We start from the raw sequence: 17,436 nt of genomic DNA, 5'->3' as shown, positions 1-17,436 counted from the left end.
CAGAGAGAGAGACAGACAGAAAGAGAGAGAGAGAGAGAGCTGTTTGCATCAATATGAAGTAATGTCCAAGATAATGCTGAGCACAATTAAATGTGAAGAGGTGTTTATTTATTGTTTCTGGGGGGACCTGAGAAACCAGTGCAGAGGAAACTGGGCAGAACTAGAGGAAAAAGACATTTCCCATGGAACCTTCCATACTGTTGGACTTCAAATCAAGAGCATCATTGCCTATTCAAAAAATAATAGGGATTCAAAGAAGAGTGTGACAGAGACTCTCGTTGTTCAGCCCGTTTGACTGTGATGAAGCAGCCGCTTTCTGAGGACCCAGGTGGGCCGGGTCCTTGGTGGGTGCCAACGGTTCTGCTCAATGGAGCCCTTTCACCCCAGGCCCCCAGCTCCCCCAGAGGGAAGGTGGGGTGGGTAGCCACAGGACTCCCACAGCCTCTTCCCATTAAGCTACCCCCAATGGGAGGAGCCTCCACTGGTGAGAGATGAGGTCCATCCAGGGCCAGCCTCGCTGGGCGGTCTGAGCCTAAACCCCTCAGGTTCACCCTCCCGTGCTCAGGAGGGGCAGGAAGCCTGGAGAGAAAAGCCACAATCTGCCCTTTCTTCAGGGGCAGTGGTGCTCGATGCTTGTAACCACGGCAGCCACCCCTGGGAGGGGCAAAGGAACACTGAGCCCCTAGATGCATGGCAGTCTGGGTGGGCAGCTCCAGACTCTGGAAACACAGCTGAAACCCACTGAGCTGAGGCCGCTCCCCTCCCTGGCCTGGCCCCTTGCATCTGTCCCCAACCACACTGCCCAGGCCTCTTGCATGGGCTGGATTCTGCACGGCATTCACAGAGCATGTCTGTGTGCATCACACCAAGAAGAAATGAATAACTCCCCGCAGTGATCTCTCAGCCGACTCCAAGGGTCTGCTGGGAGGGAGATGCCTTCCAAATACAAAGGGAGAAACTGAGGCTCAGACTTGCTTGCCAGGTAGCTAGCAAGTAGCAGGGTTGACCATTTTAACCTAGGAATTCTGATTCCCAGAGCTCCCACACTATTCACAACACTGTTGTAAAACATTTTAGAGGATGCTTAGAATAAACTTGTTTTGTACAAATGATAAACTGAGGTGTCAGAGAGGGAGAGAAACATCTCCAAAGTCACACGCAAGTAAGAGGCAAAGTCAGGTCTCAAGAGCTGGGCCTCTGCCCGGCTCTGGACGGGGACAGCATCACTGATGTGACCGGGCCTGCTCCTGGGCATTGTACCCTCACATGCACACAACCTCCACTCTGAGCAGTTGCCTGAACCAGTGGCTGTGAACTCAAATGTCTTAAAGGGCCAGCAGGTACGCAGTGGAGTAGGGTCTAGGCCCTGACTCTAGGCCAGGATGACTTGGGGAGTAGCCAGTGTTGAAGGGGAAAGCATGAGCCCTGCCCAAAGGCATTCTAAACCAATACAAAGTGCAAATGAGTGCCAGGAAATGGAAACACTGGGGGGGGGGGAAGGGGGCAGCTATGACAGTGGGCACATGAATGGAGGGAGGAAGGGTAGATAAATGCAGTCACTACATTCAACGTACATTGTATAAAAATGGTATTACGTAATGTGAGGATAGGGGTGGGAGGGGGAAAGATAGGGAGAATAAAGGAAGAGGTGCCATTGACAGATGCTTTATATTCATAATCTGACCTGTGGACCTGAAACTCCTCTGTATAACTACTTATTTTAAACATAACCAAAAAATGCTTTAAAAATACAGTAACATGGATGGGAATGAGCACAGAAGAAAGAAAACTGGCCCTGGGTGTCAGGTAGTGAGACTAGAGCACACAGCTCAGTGGCAGAGCTCCTACTGAGCATGTGCAAGGCCCTAGGTTTAATTCCCAGCATGGAAGGAAGGAAGGAAGGAAGGAAGGAAGGAAGGAAGGAAGGAAGGAAGGAAGGAAGGAAGGAAGGAAGGAAGGAAGGAAAGAAAGGAGGGAGGGAGGGAGGCAAGCAGGCAGGCAAGCGCAGAATGTGTACATGCTTTTAATTTTTCCATAATTAAATTTTGGATTAGTGTGCCATCAAAAATTCTATTGGGTGCTCAAGCCATGTCACAGCCACAGGCCACCAATTAGCAGGCTGTGCTCTAGACTTCCTGAATAGCCAATGGCTATTCCAACCCAACTGTGTCTGGTGGGAGGAGAGGAGCTGGCGGGGAAAGGCTGGGAAGTGCTTTCCCATCATGCCCAGGGGCATAGGCTCCTGTAAAGGGATGTAGGAGACACAGGCTGCCTGTCCGGCACTGAACTGTGCTCACTTCTTTTGCACAAAATGTGGGGTACTCAGTATGGGGAATAAAAGCATGGCTTCTATTTCCCCTTTTCCTTTCCTTGAGTTGATTACCTAAGGAACTGGCCACAATCCCTTTCCTAAATCATGTGTCCTCCCAGTTCATTCATTCATTCATTCATTCATCCTTACCTTGTTTTGTGTGTGTGTGTGTGTGTGTAAGTATTGGGGCTTGAACTCAAGGCCTTGTGCTCTCATGTGCTTGCTTGTTTGTTTTCACTCAAAGCCAGTGGTCTACTTCTTAAGCCATATCTCCACTTCTAACTTTATTTTGGCCAGTTGTGGGGGCTTGAACTCAGGGCCTGGGCGTGGCCTCTAGACTCTTTTGCTCAAAGCTAGTGCTCTACCACTTTGAGCCACTGCACCACTTCTGGTTTTCTGGGGGTTAATTGGCAATGAGTCTCATGGGGACTTTTCTGCCTGGTCTGGCATTGAACTGCAGTATCCAGAGCTCAGTCTCCTGAGAAGCGAGGATTATAGGAGTGAGCCACCGATGCCCAGCCCTTTCCAACTTTTTATTAGTTAATTGAAGATAAAAGTCCCACAAATTTCTCGGTCTAGATTGGCTTTGAATCACAATCCCCTCAGATCTCAGCCTCCTGACTAACTAGGATTACAGTCATGAGCCATCAACACCTGGCTCATTCTTACTTTGATAGTACTTGGGTTTGAACACAAGGCTTCACAAGCAACTTGCTTGGGCAGTTGCTCTACAACTTGAGCCAGGCTTCCAGCCCTTTTTGCTTTAGTTATTTTTCTAATAGGGTCTTGGGTTGCCAATGTCAGCCTGGACTGCGATCCTCCTATATTCAGGCTGACCACATAGCTCAGATCACAGGTGTAGGCATCATGCTGTCTGGTTGTAATGACATTGTATTTGTGATGTCCTGTATTTTTCTGTGAGATCCACACCAAGATTGCATAGCTATGAGCAGCGGAGACAGGCAGAGAGCCACTACGCCTCCCCGCTCCCAGCTTCTATGCTCTTCCTTCTTCCCATCATTGGGTTGTGCAACTCTCTGTGAACCTAATCACAGAGAATTTCACTGAGGGTCTAAGTAGTCAGGAAGTCTTGTTAGGCTGCAGCCTAACCCCTAGCGCATGATGGCTTCATGACCAAGGCCATGGTGACACTCGGATGAGTTTTCTGGGAACTGGCATGCACTGAGGAATCTGGATTCACCATCAGTTTGTGTGAGCACCATACAGTCCCAAATCCCACCTGATACAGAGAAGCTGGAAGAAGACCTGACATTGTCCACATGACCTATAGACAGTGACTTTAGATCGTGCATTCCATCTCAATTCTGCTTTAACTCAGCTGAGTGACCTCAGGCCACGCTTTTCTCTTCCCAGTCTTCAGAGCGGCCTTCTGGCCACCAAAACAGTTATCTCTCAGGGCAGCTCACAGCACAGTGAGCCTCCACTCCCTCAGCCAGGAAGAGCTGACTTTGCCTCTGCTCAGAGGAACAACCCGAACCCCGCACTGTGTTGGGAATTTAACTCCAATGAGTAACAAGTAACAGGCATCAGAGCAAGACATTTGTTTGGAGGAATTCAACCAGTCCTGGGCCCAGCGTCCCACCCTGGCCCGCACAGTGGCTGCTTTCCACGCCTGTTCTTCCCTTAATTTGGCTTGCGTCCCAAACATGGATCACACAGTCTCTCTCCAGAAACAGCAGCAGAAGGAAACGCTATTAAAAGTGAGTGCGTTCGTGGGTATGGCGTGTGGATGAGGTCTTTGGAGTTTTGGCTGCCAAATAAAGACTTTATTGTTGTCATTCCTTCTTTCCCAAGCTCCCTCCCTCTCTCCTCTCCTCCCTCCTCCTTCTCTTCTTCTCCCTCCCTTGCCATCTGCCCCTCCCTCCCCTAACCTAACCTCTCCAACCCAATAGGATCTGCTGGAAGAAAAGTCAGGCAAACAGCACGCACGCACCACTGGGAGATCAGAACTCAGAGCTGGCTCTCGGCTCTGAGGAAGAGAACTCTCGGTGGGGAGGAAGAGAACTGCCCCAGAGCTCAAGGACGGGCAGGTGTGCACAGGTAAGCCCAGGCGTGGGGAGAGGACAGGGAGATGGCAAAGACCCCTTTTCTCCAGGGTTTCCTCCAGTCCTGTCCAACCTTGCTTACTGATATAGTCTGCCTTCTTCTTGCCTCTTTTTCCTTCCTTCTTTCCTTCCTTCCCTTCCCTTATTTCCTTCATCTCCTTTCTTCCTTCCTCCTTTCCTTCCCTTCTTTCCCTTCCTGTCTCCCTCCCTTCCTTCCTCCCTTTTTTCTTTCCTTCCTTCCTTGCTTCCTCCTTTCTCCTTCCCCTCCTTCCTCTACCTCTCTTTCCCAAAAAGCTCAATTTTAATTTTCCTCATTTCTTGCCTACTCCCTCCTCCTCTCTGCACCCCTCTCTACCCTTATATTGATTTGCTGCTAAAGTGAAACTTCCTTAGTACAGATGTTTGGGATAGTGCTGAGAAGCTATGTCGCACACAGAATTTCAGCAGAAAGCTCAGGTGTTGCCATAGAAACCAGGCCCTAAAACCCATTTCTCTGCACCTCTCATGTACCATCGCACGTTGTCAAAGACACACGCACACACCGCATCTGGTGTCTCACCCTCTCCCAGGCCTCGCCAGTTGCAAGCGCAAAGGCAGAGTGTGTCTTTTCCCTAAGATGACAAGACAGAGGAAGATCATGTGCTCTGAGTGGAGGCTGAGAGAGAGGAGATGAGCAAGAGCAGGCACTGGAAGCATTTCTTCATTCTTTCATGCTTAATTGAGTAGGAGGGAGAAAAAAGTGGCTGTCCAACCTGCACTCTATCTTCTCCGCAGCCTGAATTCCTGTCTCCCTGCTCCAAACCACTTGACTTTTAGAAAGAAAGAAAAATAAATTAAAAAAAAAAAAAAAACCACAGGCAACCCAGCTTACAAATCCTGGAGGTTGGAATTCCAGCCCTGGGGAAATCAACTTTTTCTTCCCCTTTTCTCTCTCTTGGAAAAAAAAAATTCTCTTTGAAGTCATTCTGAAATTATCTCAAGCACTCAGGTCAGCAACCCTGTGGTAGAGGAGCAACCTCGGCTGGCACGGGGGGGGGGGGGCTTGGCACAGGGTTCTCAGGCACTGGCACTGAGGACCTGCAGAATCACCTACAGGGTGGCAGGGAGTGGGGGGGTGCTACTAACACATGCAGCAGTGCCAGAGGCCCAGGGTCTATTGCTGCTTTTGGACATCGGGGGATTCTACTGGCCTGTCAACCTGAGTTAGGGGCCTCTGACGTTGCTGCAGGGTGCAAGCCCAGCACACCCCCAGTTCCTGCTGAACAGAAGGGGAGGGAGGCACAGTGTCCCACACTGGTCATCTCTTCTTTGAGGAGTCAGGGTGAGCACTAGAGGAAATAGGAAACATCTGTCAACCCCTTTCCTTCTTGCAAGCCAACTTAGGCATATCCCAGAGGAACATTCCAGAAAGTTCCCCCGAGAACTCCAAAGAATTCGTGTTCCTTCTTCCCTGCTAAGCTGCTTGCCCTAGACACCCAGGATTGGTGCTGGGTCCTACCCCTGTCCATTCTAGATCCTTCTCCCCCAGCTGACTGCTATGTCCTGATGGGCTTTCTCAGAAGATGGGCTGAATAGTAAATACCTCACCACCATCATCCACCTCTCTGGGGGAAGCTCCATTTAGTGGGTATTTAAGTGAAGTATCTGAAGGCCAGAAGGAGTTGTGGTTTTTTAAGTCAATCACAAATGGTTGTAAGTCTGGGTTGCTGTGGGTCTTGAAGTCAGTAAAGGAAAGGGAGAGATGTCCCACGGCTGGCCAGTAAATCTCTCCAGCTGTTGCACTAAATTCAGGGCTAGGTTAGAAAACAAGGAACTAGAGAGACAGAAGGAGATATCCCCATGTCGCTGGGGATGGGGCGGGGAGAGGGGGAGATGCACACCTAGGATCTCTCACTAGTTAGTTCTGGGTCCCAAGTTTGGGGTCCTAAGTGTGGTCTCTCAAACCACAGAAGGAAAGAAGTCTCTCTGTGTGGAAAAGCCAGAACTCACATTGAGAAAGATCCCTGTTTTCCTCTACCCCTCTGCCCACTCAGTGAGAAAAAAAGACCCCCATTAATTTGAAATGGCCCCAAAAGTCCCTCAGGAGTCACTGGTCACCAATGGCACACCTATTAACTCATTTAGCTTTGAAAAGAATCAGATATGAAGAAGTTGTTGGCTAGGGATGGAATTCATGCCCTGGTTCTTGCTTAGCCTGCACAAAGCCGAGTTCAGCAAATCCCCAGAAACATACACACACACACACACACACACACACACTTGCATGCCCATTTTATAGAAGAAGAAACTGAAGCCTTGTCCGGGGGCACCAGCTGCACAGTTGCAGGGATGCAGATCTATAACAAAACAAGGAATCAGACTGATCCTTCCTGGCTTTCTCTGGAGTTAGGCATGGGAAGGGGCAGAGAGGACCTGAGGGACCAGAGGCTGTCATAGGCACATAGTCTTTCTTCTTCATTGCTCAGCATGGACAACTTGCTCTTCTAAACCTGTCACCTAAGGCCATCAAAGCTTCCTTCTGTTTACTTTTGCCTTGTGGTAGACACTGGGAAGGCAGATGGTGTCTTCATAATCGTGTTAGCTTTATTTTTAGAATTTTTTTGATCTGCAACGCATTTTAAATTTGCTTATCACACTTGGTTCTGACAACAGTATGAGAAATATAGGGATAAGAAAGGCTCTGTTCTCCCTGCTTTCTAGATAAGGAAAGATTCAGCCAGGGCCATACCAGCCCTAGCCGGGTCCTGAAAGGGTTCAAGACAGACTGGAGTCACTGGGTTCAGAGGGACCTCTGATCTCTCTGCTTCCAATATACCCCTAAGCCACAAGGATAAAGTGAGCAGGATAAGCTCTAGTTCTCTAGATCAGGAACAAGAGAAGGAAGAGTGAAGGTCACCCTGCATACCTGGCTCTGACTCCAGGGCAGTATGGCTGTCCGGGTTATTGAGACTAGGGGTGGCCAACTAGACGAGAAATCTGACAAGGAGAAGATTGTCCATCCACAGTGCTGAATAACCCTGCCTAGCGCTGGGAGACAAACCCCAACTCACACCCAGCCCAACTCCCCACAAAGCTACGGGTCCTTAAACCTGTTGCCAGGCATTAGACAAGCCCATCTGGACCAGGCACAACTCCCTCTGTCTCATTAGTTGTTTTCAAACCCATGTTCCAAATGGTCCATGGCCTCAGCCCTGAGTTACAACCTTACATGAACGGGATATTGGACAAAGAACTGATTCACTTTCAAAATCAAGGCCTCTTTGAGCCAGTGCCTGTGATTCTCAGAGATTTTCCTCTCTAGAACCGGCCTTCTGCTGTGTGATTTCATCTGATCCTCAGGCAAGGAGCCTGGGGACCGGGAGGAGAGGCAGGCACAGGAATCGAGCCCAGATCAACAAAGTTGGAATTTGAATTTTCAATTCTCTTAGGAAAAATATTCCAAAATGTAGAGAGGGAATATGGGGTCGGGTCAAGCAACTGCTCATTCTCTCCTGGAAGCTGAAGCTCTGAGGTCTTCACACAGTACAGGACTCTGCGAAGTGCTTGGTCATAGGTAGTCAACAGATGATTGCTGAGCAGGGAGTGAGTTGTGCTTGCAGAGGCATAAGACAATGTAAACACATACACACATTTATGACCCACCTTAAGGGAGTTTCTAGTTGGACACAGTTTATATTCTGGAAGGCAGGAGCATAGAACCACTGCTGTGGCTTTGTGGGAGGGAGCGTGAGCCATTGGAGTTGATCAGCCGCCAGTCTATCTCTGAGATCTGGTTGTAGAGGCTAGGCCAGCGCAGAGCATTGGCAGAGAAAGGCTGTGTGGACAGAACTTCCCGCTAGCCAGGAACAGACATGCTCTGTAGGAAGGGGCGTGGCCTGTGGGAAAGCCCTTAGAAATGAACACTCACTCCTTGTGCTCTCTCAGTGCACAGTGCAGCTCCAATTCAGCCCTGAGGGCTGAGAGAAGTGGAGCCGGACAGATCCAAAACACCTAATCCAGGGATCATTCCTTAGGGTCCTCCTGCAGGCTCTGGGAGGACTAAAATGTAACCATATTAAATGAACAAATGAGCAGATTGTACAAGTGCCCAAAGGGTCTGGCACAGGAGGCAGGGATAGGACTAAAGCCCACGTCTTAGGCCTGAAAAAGGGAGGGGCTCTGACGGTAGAGACCAGGGCTGCCCAGCCTTGAAACACTGAGGCAGACACCCCAGCACAGACAAGCATCCACGCTACTGTGCCTCACAGAGCAGGCTTTGTGGGGTGCTTACTTGCTTAATTTGCCGTCCACTGCCTTCTGTGAGCTTTTGGTGACAAAAGAAAGGAAGGAAATAAGAACATCTCAGACTGGGGGCAAGGTTTCTCACAGCAGGAGAGATTTCCTGTGGTTTCCAGGCTTCTGCGAAACAAGAACAATTAGAAAACAAGAGAAAAGAGAAAAAGAAATCACGGTTGCAAAAATTGGGGCTCTAAAAAAATGTTCATTTTAGACTATTAATGCTTTCCCTCTTTATTTGTGTCTGATTGTGCTATTTTCAAGATCACAAGCTTTATAAAAATGTTCATTTGTAATTCCTTAAGTATAAGTGAATGAAACCGAGTAACACAGCTCAAATTTAAGTTCTATGATAGGTAGCTTGTCTTTGAGTCCCTCAGTCTATAATAGAGATAGAGCCAGGAGGAATCCCAGGGAAATGACTTTCTCAATGCCCTTGGAGAATGTTTTATTGGAAGAGATCCCTTCAGAGGGAAGTGGCGAATCATCAGAGGTAGCTGGATGGCCTCTTTCCCCCTCCTCTACACCCTTCTTCTCCCTCCTTCTTTCCTCCTTCTTTCCCAGACCAGTGGATTGCGCCAGGGCTCTCACCCCTGCACTGAGCAGATATGCAAATATGAGCTTCTTTATGTGCATAGGGGAGGATAGTTGGTGTCTGTATGCAAGAGTGTGCAGGCCAGGGACAAAGGTGTGTGCACATACGCGTGTGCACATGAGGATGAAGCTCCTGCCCCTGTCCAGGGCTCAGCTCTGCTTTCTTTCTTGTGTCTTGTCACATTCAGTGCCTCCTGCATATCTGGCTCAGCTCCTGAAGCTGATAAGGGGCTTCTGTGCCTTCCTTTGATCAAAGCCAGCCAAAGATGGGTGCTGGACAAGCAAGGGAAGAGTCTGAGCTGGTGTGGGCCTAATGGGAAGGAGTCTGGATTGGAGGCAAGGTCCAGAGGTAGACCAGGGACATACTCCAGCCCACTCTGGCTCAGAGAACCAAGGGTGCTCCTCCAATGTGTCTCAAAGCCCAAGGTGGGAAAGAAGATGCGAGGAGAGCCAGGGAGGCCATGTGGGAAGGGGGCTCAGAGGGGGCCGCCACAGGATGGCAACTCTGGGAAGGGACAGCCTCAGGCACTTCTTAGACCCTTCTAAGCCTGGATTAGAGAAGGAAGCCTGTGACAGTCGATACTCTCCATCTGCAGGCCCGGGTCTATTAATATTTGTCCATTTTCACTTCAACTCCAACCACATGGCTCTATCTATGAAAGTCATTAGAGCCAACCCATAAAGACCATTCAGCTCCATGGTCCAATGGCACTGAGTCTGCCAGGAAGTTCTTCTTGATATCCTACCTCATCCCACCAATTCCAAACGATCTGGAGAACAGCAATAGCAATACCAGGTCAAAGGAAAGTGTCCCCCCCCACCCCATCTTTCCCTTCCTTTCCTGTTTATTTTCCCAGGAGCTTTCCCATCTGGGAGGAATTCTTGGCATGGCTTGTACTGGCAAAAGCCAGCACTCTCTGAGCCAAGCGCAGAGGGGAGGCCTGGAGCACGGGCTGGTGAGCAGGGATGGGTGCAGGGTCTCTGAGCACTTCCCTTCTCCCGGCAGCTTGCCTCTAAAAGGGAGGAGTCCTGGGCCTGTGTCCCGGGTCTGCTGTTCAGTGGCTTCCTGGGCCTCACAGCCTCTTCCGCCTCTAGTCTCCGTTTTTGTAAACAATGGGGTGTGCAGACTTGGTGGGTGGATTTCAAACCATTTATAGCAATGACACTTTTTCTCTCTCCCCACCTCCAATGAATGTCTTGGCTAAATCTCAAGATAGATAGGTAGATGGTAGATAGGTGGATAGCAGATTTTTTAAGCTGCTTAAGGTGGTCCAGGAGGAAGCTTGGGGTGTTCCAGAGCCCCCTCCTCAGCCTGTAGGCTCCACAGACCTACAGACACAGTTTGAAGACCACTGCATTGTGGGATTGCAAGGACCCTTCTAGGTGTGCCATCCAGAACTGTCTGCTTCACATATCCCAGCATCTCTAGACAAAAGCAGGGATGGTTTGTTTTCTTGAGTCACAAAGCAGAGACTTGGGGCCTTAGAGATGAAGGGCTTTATCCAACAAGCCTTGGGACCCTGACTCCCAGCCTGGTGTTTCTAGGACACTGGTCTTCCCCCAGAGAGGCCGAACACGTGGCATGGCTGGGCATCCGGCCCTTGCTACTCTGTCCCTGCTCTGCAGACCCCGGACTCTGCCCCTCTTCCATAGAGCTTGACCTAGCCACAGAAACCTAACATTGATTCCTGAAGCTCAGCAGGCTGGTAACCTCCTGGGTTTCCTCCCTCTAGGTGGATCATGAGGTCATCCCTCTACTGGCTCCTCCCACTGCTCCTCATCTTGGCCTCAGTGGTCCAAGGTCAGCTAACGAGACAAAAACCCGGGAGCAGGCGCAAGCCCAGGCCCAGGCCCACACCCAGCTTTCCTCAGCCCGATGAGCCAGCAGAGCCTACAGACCTGCCTCCCCCACTGCCTCCTGGGCCTCCGTCTGTCTTCCCTGACTGTCCTCGGGAATGCTACTGCCCCCCTGACTTCCCATCGGCCCTTTACTGCGATAGCCGTAACCTGCGCAAGGTCCCCGTCATCCCACCCCGCATCCATTACCTCTATCTCCAGAACAACTTCATCTCTGAGCTCCCCGTGGAGTCCTTCAGGAACGCCACAGGCCTGAGGTGGATCAACCTGGACAATAACCGAATCCGCAAGGTGGACCAGAGGGTGCTGGAGAAGCTCCCTGGCCTGGTGTTCCTCTACATGGAGAAGAACCAGCTGGAAGAGGTGCCCTCGGCCCTGCCCCGGAACCTGGAGCAGCTGAGGCTGAGTCAGAACCACATCTCCAGGATCCCACCCGGTGTCTTCAGCAAGCTGGAAAACCTGCTGCTCCTCGATCTACAGCACAACAAGCTGAGTGATGGCGTCTTCAAGTCAGACACCTTCCAGGGCCTCAAGAACCTCATGCAGCTCAACCTGGCCCATAACATCCTGAGAAAGATGCCACCCAAGGTCCCCTCGGCCATTCACCAGCTCTATCTGGACAGCAACAAGATCGAGACCATCCCTAATGGATACTTCAAGGGCTTCCCCAACCTTGCTTTCATCCGGATGAACTACAACAAGCTGTCAGACAGGGGGCTCCCCAAAAACTCCTTCAACATCTCCAACCTGCTGGTGCTTCACCTGTCCCACAACAAGATCAGCAATGTGCCTGCCATCAACAACAAGCTAGAGCACCTGTACCTCAACAACAACAGCATCGAGAGTGAGTGGGGGCGGGGCCACAGCCAAGGGGGCGTGGTCACAACCGGGGTGGGTGGGACCTCAATGTCACCACCCTTTCTCAGGAGCCTCCCCGTGTGGGCTATAGCAGCTGACTGAACTGGGGGGTGTATCTGGGTGATAGAGCCCTGCCTAGCATGCACAGCACTTTGCTTCCAGCTCCAGCATCCTACACACCCCCAAATCCACTTTGCCTCAGATCTTCACCTTACCAAATGGACAGTGACCTTGGAAAGGTCACTCCTCTGGGAAGTCTTCTCATAGGTAAACTGAAAATAGTAATAATATCTTTTAAGACAAGGTTGCTAGGATCATTTAACATGAATGAAATGTGCAGAATACCATGCTTGGAGGGCAGTGGCTTTTCTTCCTTCATCCCAGCCTATCAACACCAGCTTCTTTGGCCTCCAGATGTATAGATAGGACAGATATAAGAAATACTCCTGCACATTCTCTTACAAGTGGGACAGAGATATCCAAATGTTTGCCCTGGCCTGTCTGGGCCTGTCTGCTGCAGGCAGGAAGGGAGTTTCCTCCCCAAAACTGAGGAAACTGGAAAAGTAAAGCAGCTGGAAACAATGTCTGTGTGCAGGTGCTTCCTCAATCTATCTAGAAGGTTGCAGCGTTCAGTTGCACAAGATACTGTAGTTAAGGGAGAATTTGCCTAAGCAACATCAACAAGTTACTGGGCATGTGGAATCAGTTACAGACCAGAACGGGAGGCTGGGAGTCTTGATTTTTGCTTCAGTCAAAAATGTCAGCCAGGGTACTCCTCTATGGGGCCTCTGTCTTGAAAAAGTCTTTCACTACTCTCTTCTCACTTTCAGTTAAACTTGTTTTGTTTGCTTTAAAAAAAAAAAAAAAAGGTAGCCAGGCATGGTGGTACATACCTGCAATCCTAGCTGCTTTAAAGGCTCAGACAGAAGAATCTCAGGTTCAAGATTGCATAGCCTAGATTACATAGTAAGACTATGCAATAAAACAAACACAAAACACCCAAGCCCCAAAGTCATCTCTGAGTGGAATACTAGCAGAAAGTTTTGGAAACAAAAGAGTTTAATTCAGTCCTGAACTACAATCATACAAGGTATGTTGAGGGGAAAAGGCCAAGGAGGACAGAAGAACCCTAGAATAATTCAGGGAAATGGAAAAACTAATTTTACCCTGCAGGTAGATTAAATTCCACAATAAAATGGAGCACACTGCCCCTAGGAAGCTGTGTAGGCTGAACACAGACAGAAAGGATATTTGCATTAATAGCTGGCTGACAGGCCCCTGCCAGACTGAGGAGGATAGCTCAGCTTTCTGAGGCTTAGTCATGCCCTACTCCACGTGACTACCCCAGCCCCATCCTGTGATACTAACGGGCAGGATGGATAAGTGAGACGCAGACCAGGCCAGTGTGACAGTTACAGTTCTAGCAATGATCTCAGTGCTGTCACCTATACTGCCCTGTAGAGTTTGAAAAATGCCTTCTCTCACTAATGTCCTGGGCTGACCACATGCTCAACATTTCATAGAACAAGTGTCAGGGTGGTAAAGCCCAAAGCCACAAAGCCCAAGGGAGAAAAATCTGATTGTGCCAGGGCTCTTCTACCCCACGGTACAGGAAAATCAGGAGAAGAGGAGGAAGAAGTCGATAACAAATATGACTTCTTCCCTACCCATCTCCCATAGATGATAATCAAGCTGAAGCTTAAGGAGAATGAAGCCCTCTCATACCACCTGAAAACTAATAATGGAGAAAATGGAACCTCGGGTCAAGGACACTTCAGAATCCATAGGCTCATTATCTTCCAGCCACTTCCCTCCTCCAATCTCACCACCCCCATAAACATAATCCTCTTCCGTCCAGCCTCATGCCTTAGATCCAATCAACAGGCACGTCTCCAGGAACTGCCCCCATCCACCCACTGGCCTCCCCTCTCACCTCCCTCTGTGGCTTCTCCACTTCTAGCTAGAGTTATCTTCCTAGAGTGTCAGCCTGATCATGAGGACCAGGAAGGGCCTTCCAGATTTAACCCCAGGATGCTGTAGCTTAGATCTCTTAACATCTGATTCTCTAGATCATTCTGATCATTTGATCAAATCAATCATATTGATTATTCCCAATGGAAGTCATGTTCCAAATGAGTGCATTGTACCTGGAGATTAGGGAGACCTGTATAGGGTCACACATTCCCAAAGCCAGCCAGTCTGGAGAGGAGAGCTCTAGAGACCTCACTCCTCGTGTCCCCATTACCCCTGACTCCTGTTCTTCATCAGGGCCTCCCATTCTACTACTGACTTCTTCCTGTCTTTCTCCACAGAAATCAACGGGACACAGATTTGCCCCAACAACCTTGTGGCCTTCCATGACTTCTCCTCGGATCTGGAGAACGTGCCCCACCTGCGCTACCTGCGGCTGGATGGGAACTTCCTGAAGCCCCCCATCCCGCTGGACCTCATGATGTGTTTCCGCCTCCTGCAATCCGTGGTCATCTAGGCCTTGCCGTGGGCTGGACCTCCTCTGACCACGCTTGAAGGCTGGTGGCCCAGGCACAGTGCCCACCATTTTCCTCTGCCTCCTCCTCTTGCCCCCAGCTTTGCTTCTTTTCTCTCCTATTTCTGAGGATTGGAAATGTCATGTGCTCTGCTGCAGCTCTGGGGCAAGACTTCTCAAGGCTTCATTTGGCTCCACCCAATTCAAAATCCTCCCCGAACCCTGCACACCCAAACCACTGGTGTTTTGTGGTCTCCTTTCACTCCAGAAACCAGACTCCATGTCCCTTCCCCTCCCCTCTTCCATCCATCACTCCTGAGTAAGGCTGGACCACAGACTGACATCTGATCTTGGTTGGGCCAAGTGAGAAGCAAAGATGGTTCTGGCAGCCTGGAGGTGAGCTTTGGAAAGTCCCACTGGAGATTCTGCTATCTTGGGCAACTCTGCCTCAAAAAAAAAAAAAAAAAAAAAAAAAAAAAGGGCTGAGAAACCCAACCAAAGATCCCTTCTTCAAAACTGCTGCTCTACTACCCTCTTCCCTGGCTACCAGCACTGCTCTCTGCCCGCCCAGGTTCTCTGGGCAGGAAATAAGGGAATGACTGAGGCAGGGCAGAAGGCCAGGGTGCCGGCAAGCGCTAGCCACTGGCCATCTGTGCCCAGAAATGAGTTAGAAGCCCCTCCTCTGCCTCCAGGATGAATAGAGCACACACCCTCCTAGTTGGGCCTCGGAGGAGCCACCGAGGAGAGCTGCTGGAGGATCTAGACTTCAGCTAGAAGGAGAGGGCTGGGGGTCAGAGCCCCAGGATGAGCCCCAAGGGGGTGTCAATGAATCCTGTGGCCACTCCTGTCCAACCCCAATAAGTAGCCCGAGGCCCTGGGGAACAGAGTTCACAGGGGAAGGTCAAGAGGAGCCACTCTCCCCTCCCCTTGCCCCATCTGTTCTCTATTAGGGCAGAAGGCCCAGTCATTTCCACCCCTGAGGGAGTGGAGGGTTTTGAGACACTGGGAAGAAGGGGCGGGGCACCTGGAAATCTCCCAGGAGCCTCTGCGGCATTGGAACTCTGCCTCCATCTCGGAGACAGACCCATGAGTGACACCTGGTGGCAGCTGACGGTGGCAGCTGGCTCCAGTCTTCTCTCCTCTTCCTGGCTTCTGGTATTCCAAGGTCACAGAGCTGGCAGGTTCCAGCTTGGGAGAGCCAGGGGTGGCATGCTTGGGGCCCCCCTCCTCTAGTGGGGCTCATTCCCATGGTGAGGGACCACCACTGGGAAACTTTTGGGAGCCCAGTGACCTTGCCAGGTCTCTTCTGCTCTTACTTACCACATATGGAAACCCAGGCAAGCCCCACCCCCCTCCCAAGCGGTCCCACACTGTAAAGCGAATCCTAATGCAGGATGCATCATAACTACTACTACACTTCCCTTGCAATAATTTATTCTCTGTTCCTAACCCAGAGACGTCCCCATCCTCCTTACCTGGTCCAGGTAGTAGTCGCTTGGCAGGTCTGCTTGCCTTCAGCATCCCCCTTAACTTTCTCTAGAGGATGCTGACCCCCTACTGTCCCCAGAGTATGGATTTTGGTGAAGAATTTAAGGATCTAGAAGCAAGACATAATATGCACCCTAAAAAGGTAAGCTGAGTGTTTTACAAGAAATTGAGTTAGCCAGGAGCCAGTGGCTCATGCCTGTAATCTAGCTACTCAGAGGACTGAGATCTGAGGATAGAGATTCAAAGCCAGTCTAAGCAGGAAAATCCATGAGATTCTTATCTCCAGGGAAGCAGCAAAAAGAGGGAAGCAGCAGCATGGCTCAAGAGGGTAAGCACCAGCTTTGAGTGAAAAAGCGAAAGAACTAAAAATTAAAATAAAAAGCTAAAAAGTAAAAAATGAAAAGCTAACAGCAGTGACAGACACAAATTCCCTTTACACACAGGCTCGTCTATGCAGGACCCCCTTCCTCACAGCCTCTCCCGGCTCCACACCACTTCCCCTCTCTCCCTAGTTGCAGCTGGTTTCTCCAAGGCTCCCGCTTAAAGTCCATTCACCTACATGGCTGTAAGCAACCTGGTGCTATGGCCTGGATAAGCCCCTCTGCACCCTATTCCCTCCTTCCCCCTCAGCCCCTTTGGTGAGGCTCGGGACAAGGGGGAACACTGCTCCTCTGGAGATCCTGGTCTTGCAAACCTAAATTGTTCAGTTTTTAGTAGCTACACCATCCCATCATTCTATAGGCTCATCCTCGGGCCTCTGCTACCGGAAGCATAGCGTTAAGCTAGACTTGTAGTCCCCACTCCCCCACCTCACCCCATGCACACGCAGTGTGCTTTCCTGGGTTTAGAAAGTTCTGCCCTCCCCCCCCCCGCCCCGCGCTTTCCACAAGTTCACTCACTCAGTGCTATGGGCCTCCGTGTGTGCAGATGTGTAGGAAGTGCGTGTATGTACACGTATCTGTACATATATCTGTTCTCTCTGGAAGACCATGTTAACTTTGTGAAACAACTTTCACATTTCAACACGCTTCATAGAAGAGGAAATAAAATCAAATGAAAAACACCCTGCTTGAGTTTGGCAGTGTGACCTGGTCAAAAAGAATACCTTAAAAGCCAGATGCTGGGGACTCACACTTGCAATCCTAGCTATTCAGAAGGCTGAGATCTGAGGGCCATGATTCAAAACTCACTGGGGAAGACAAATCTGTAAGACTCATATCTCCTGTTAACCACCAAAAAGCCAGAAGTGGAGGTATAGCTCAAGTGGTTGAATGCCAGCCTTGAGTGAAAAAAAAACTAAGCCTAGAACATGAGACCCCGCATTCAAGTCCCAGGATAGCACGAGAGGCAGGACAGGGAGGGAGGGAGGGAGGGAAGGAAGGAGGGGGGGAGGGAAGAAGGAAGGAAGGAAGGAAGGAAGGAAGGAAGGAAGGAAGGAAGGAAGGAAGGAAGGAAGGAAGGAAGGAAGGGAGAAAATTCCTAGGAAACCTAACCCAGTGCCT

General features: G+C 50.2%; 1 protein-coding gene across 1 annotated transcript; it reads left to right on the top strand.

The window, feature by feature from the left end:
* Window positions 1-4,219: 4,219 nt before the first annotated feature.
* Prelp (proline and arginine rich end leucine rich repeat protein) lies at window positions 4,220-16,998 on the top strand. The gene is made up of 3 exons (XM_070041776.1): window positions 4,220-4,372; window positions 10,980-11,947; window positions 14,274-16,998. The coding sequence occupies exons 2-3, from the start codon at window positions 10,987-10,989 to the stop codon at window positions 14,447-14,449; spliced, it is 1,137 nt and encodes a 378-aa protein (XP_069897877.1). The 5' UTR covers window positions 4,220-4,372; window positions 10,980-10,986; the 3' UTR covers window positions 14,450-16,998.
* The last annotated feature ends 438 nt before the right edge of the window (window positions 16,999-17,436 follow it).

Source organism: Dipodomys merriami, unplaced genomic scaffold (assembly GCF_024711535.1).
Source record: "Dipodomys merriami isolate MVZ:Mamm:240054 unplaced genomic scaffold, mDipMer1.0.p SCAF_31, whole genome shotgun sequence".
Taxonomy (NCBI): Eukaryota; Metazoa; Chordata; class Mammalia; order Rodentia; family Heteromyidae; genus Dipodomys; species Dipodomys merriami.
Note: the sequence above shows the minus strand (reverse complement) of the source record. Positions and strands in the feature narration are given on the sequence as shown.

Coding starts and splice junctions, on each gene's coding strand:
- Prelp (XM_070041776.1), top strand. CDS start 10,987: ATGAGGTCATCCCTCTACTGGCTCCTCCCACTGCTCCTCATCTTGGCC. Junction 11,948..14,273: donor CAACAACAACAGCATCGAGA/GTGAGTGGGGGC, acceptor CTTTCTCCACAG/AAATCAACGGGACACAGATT.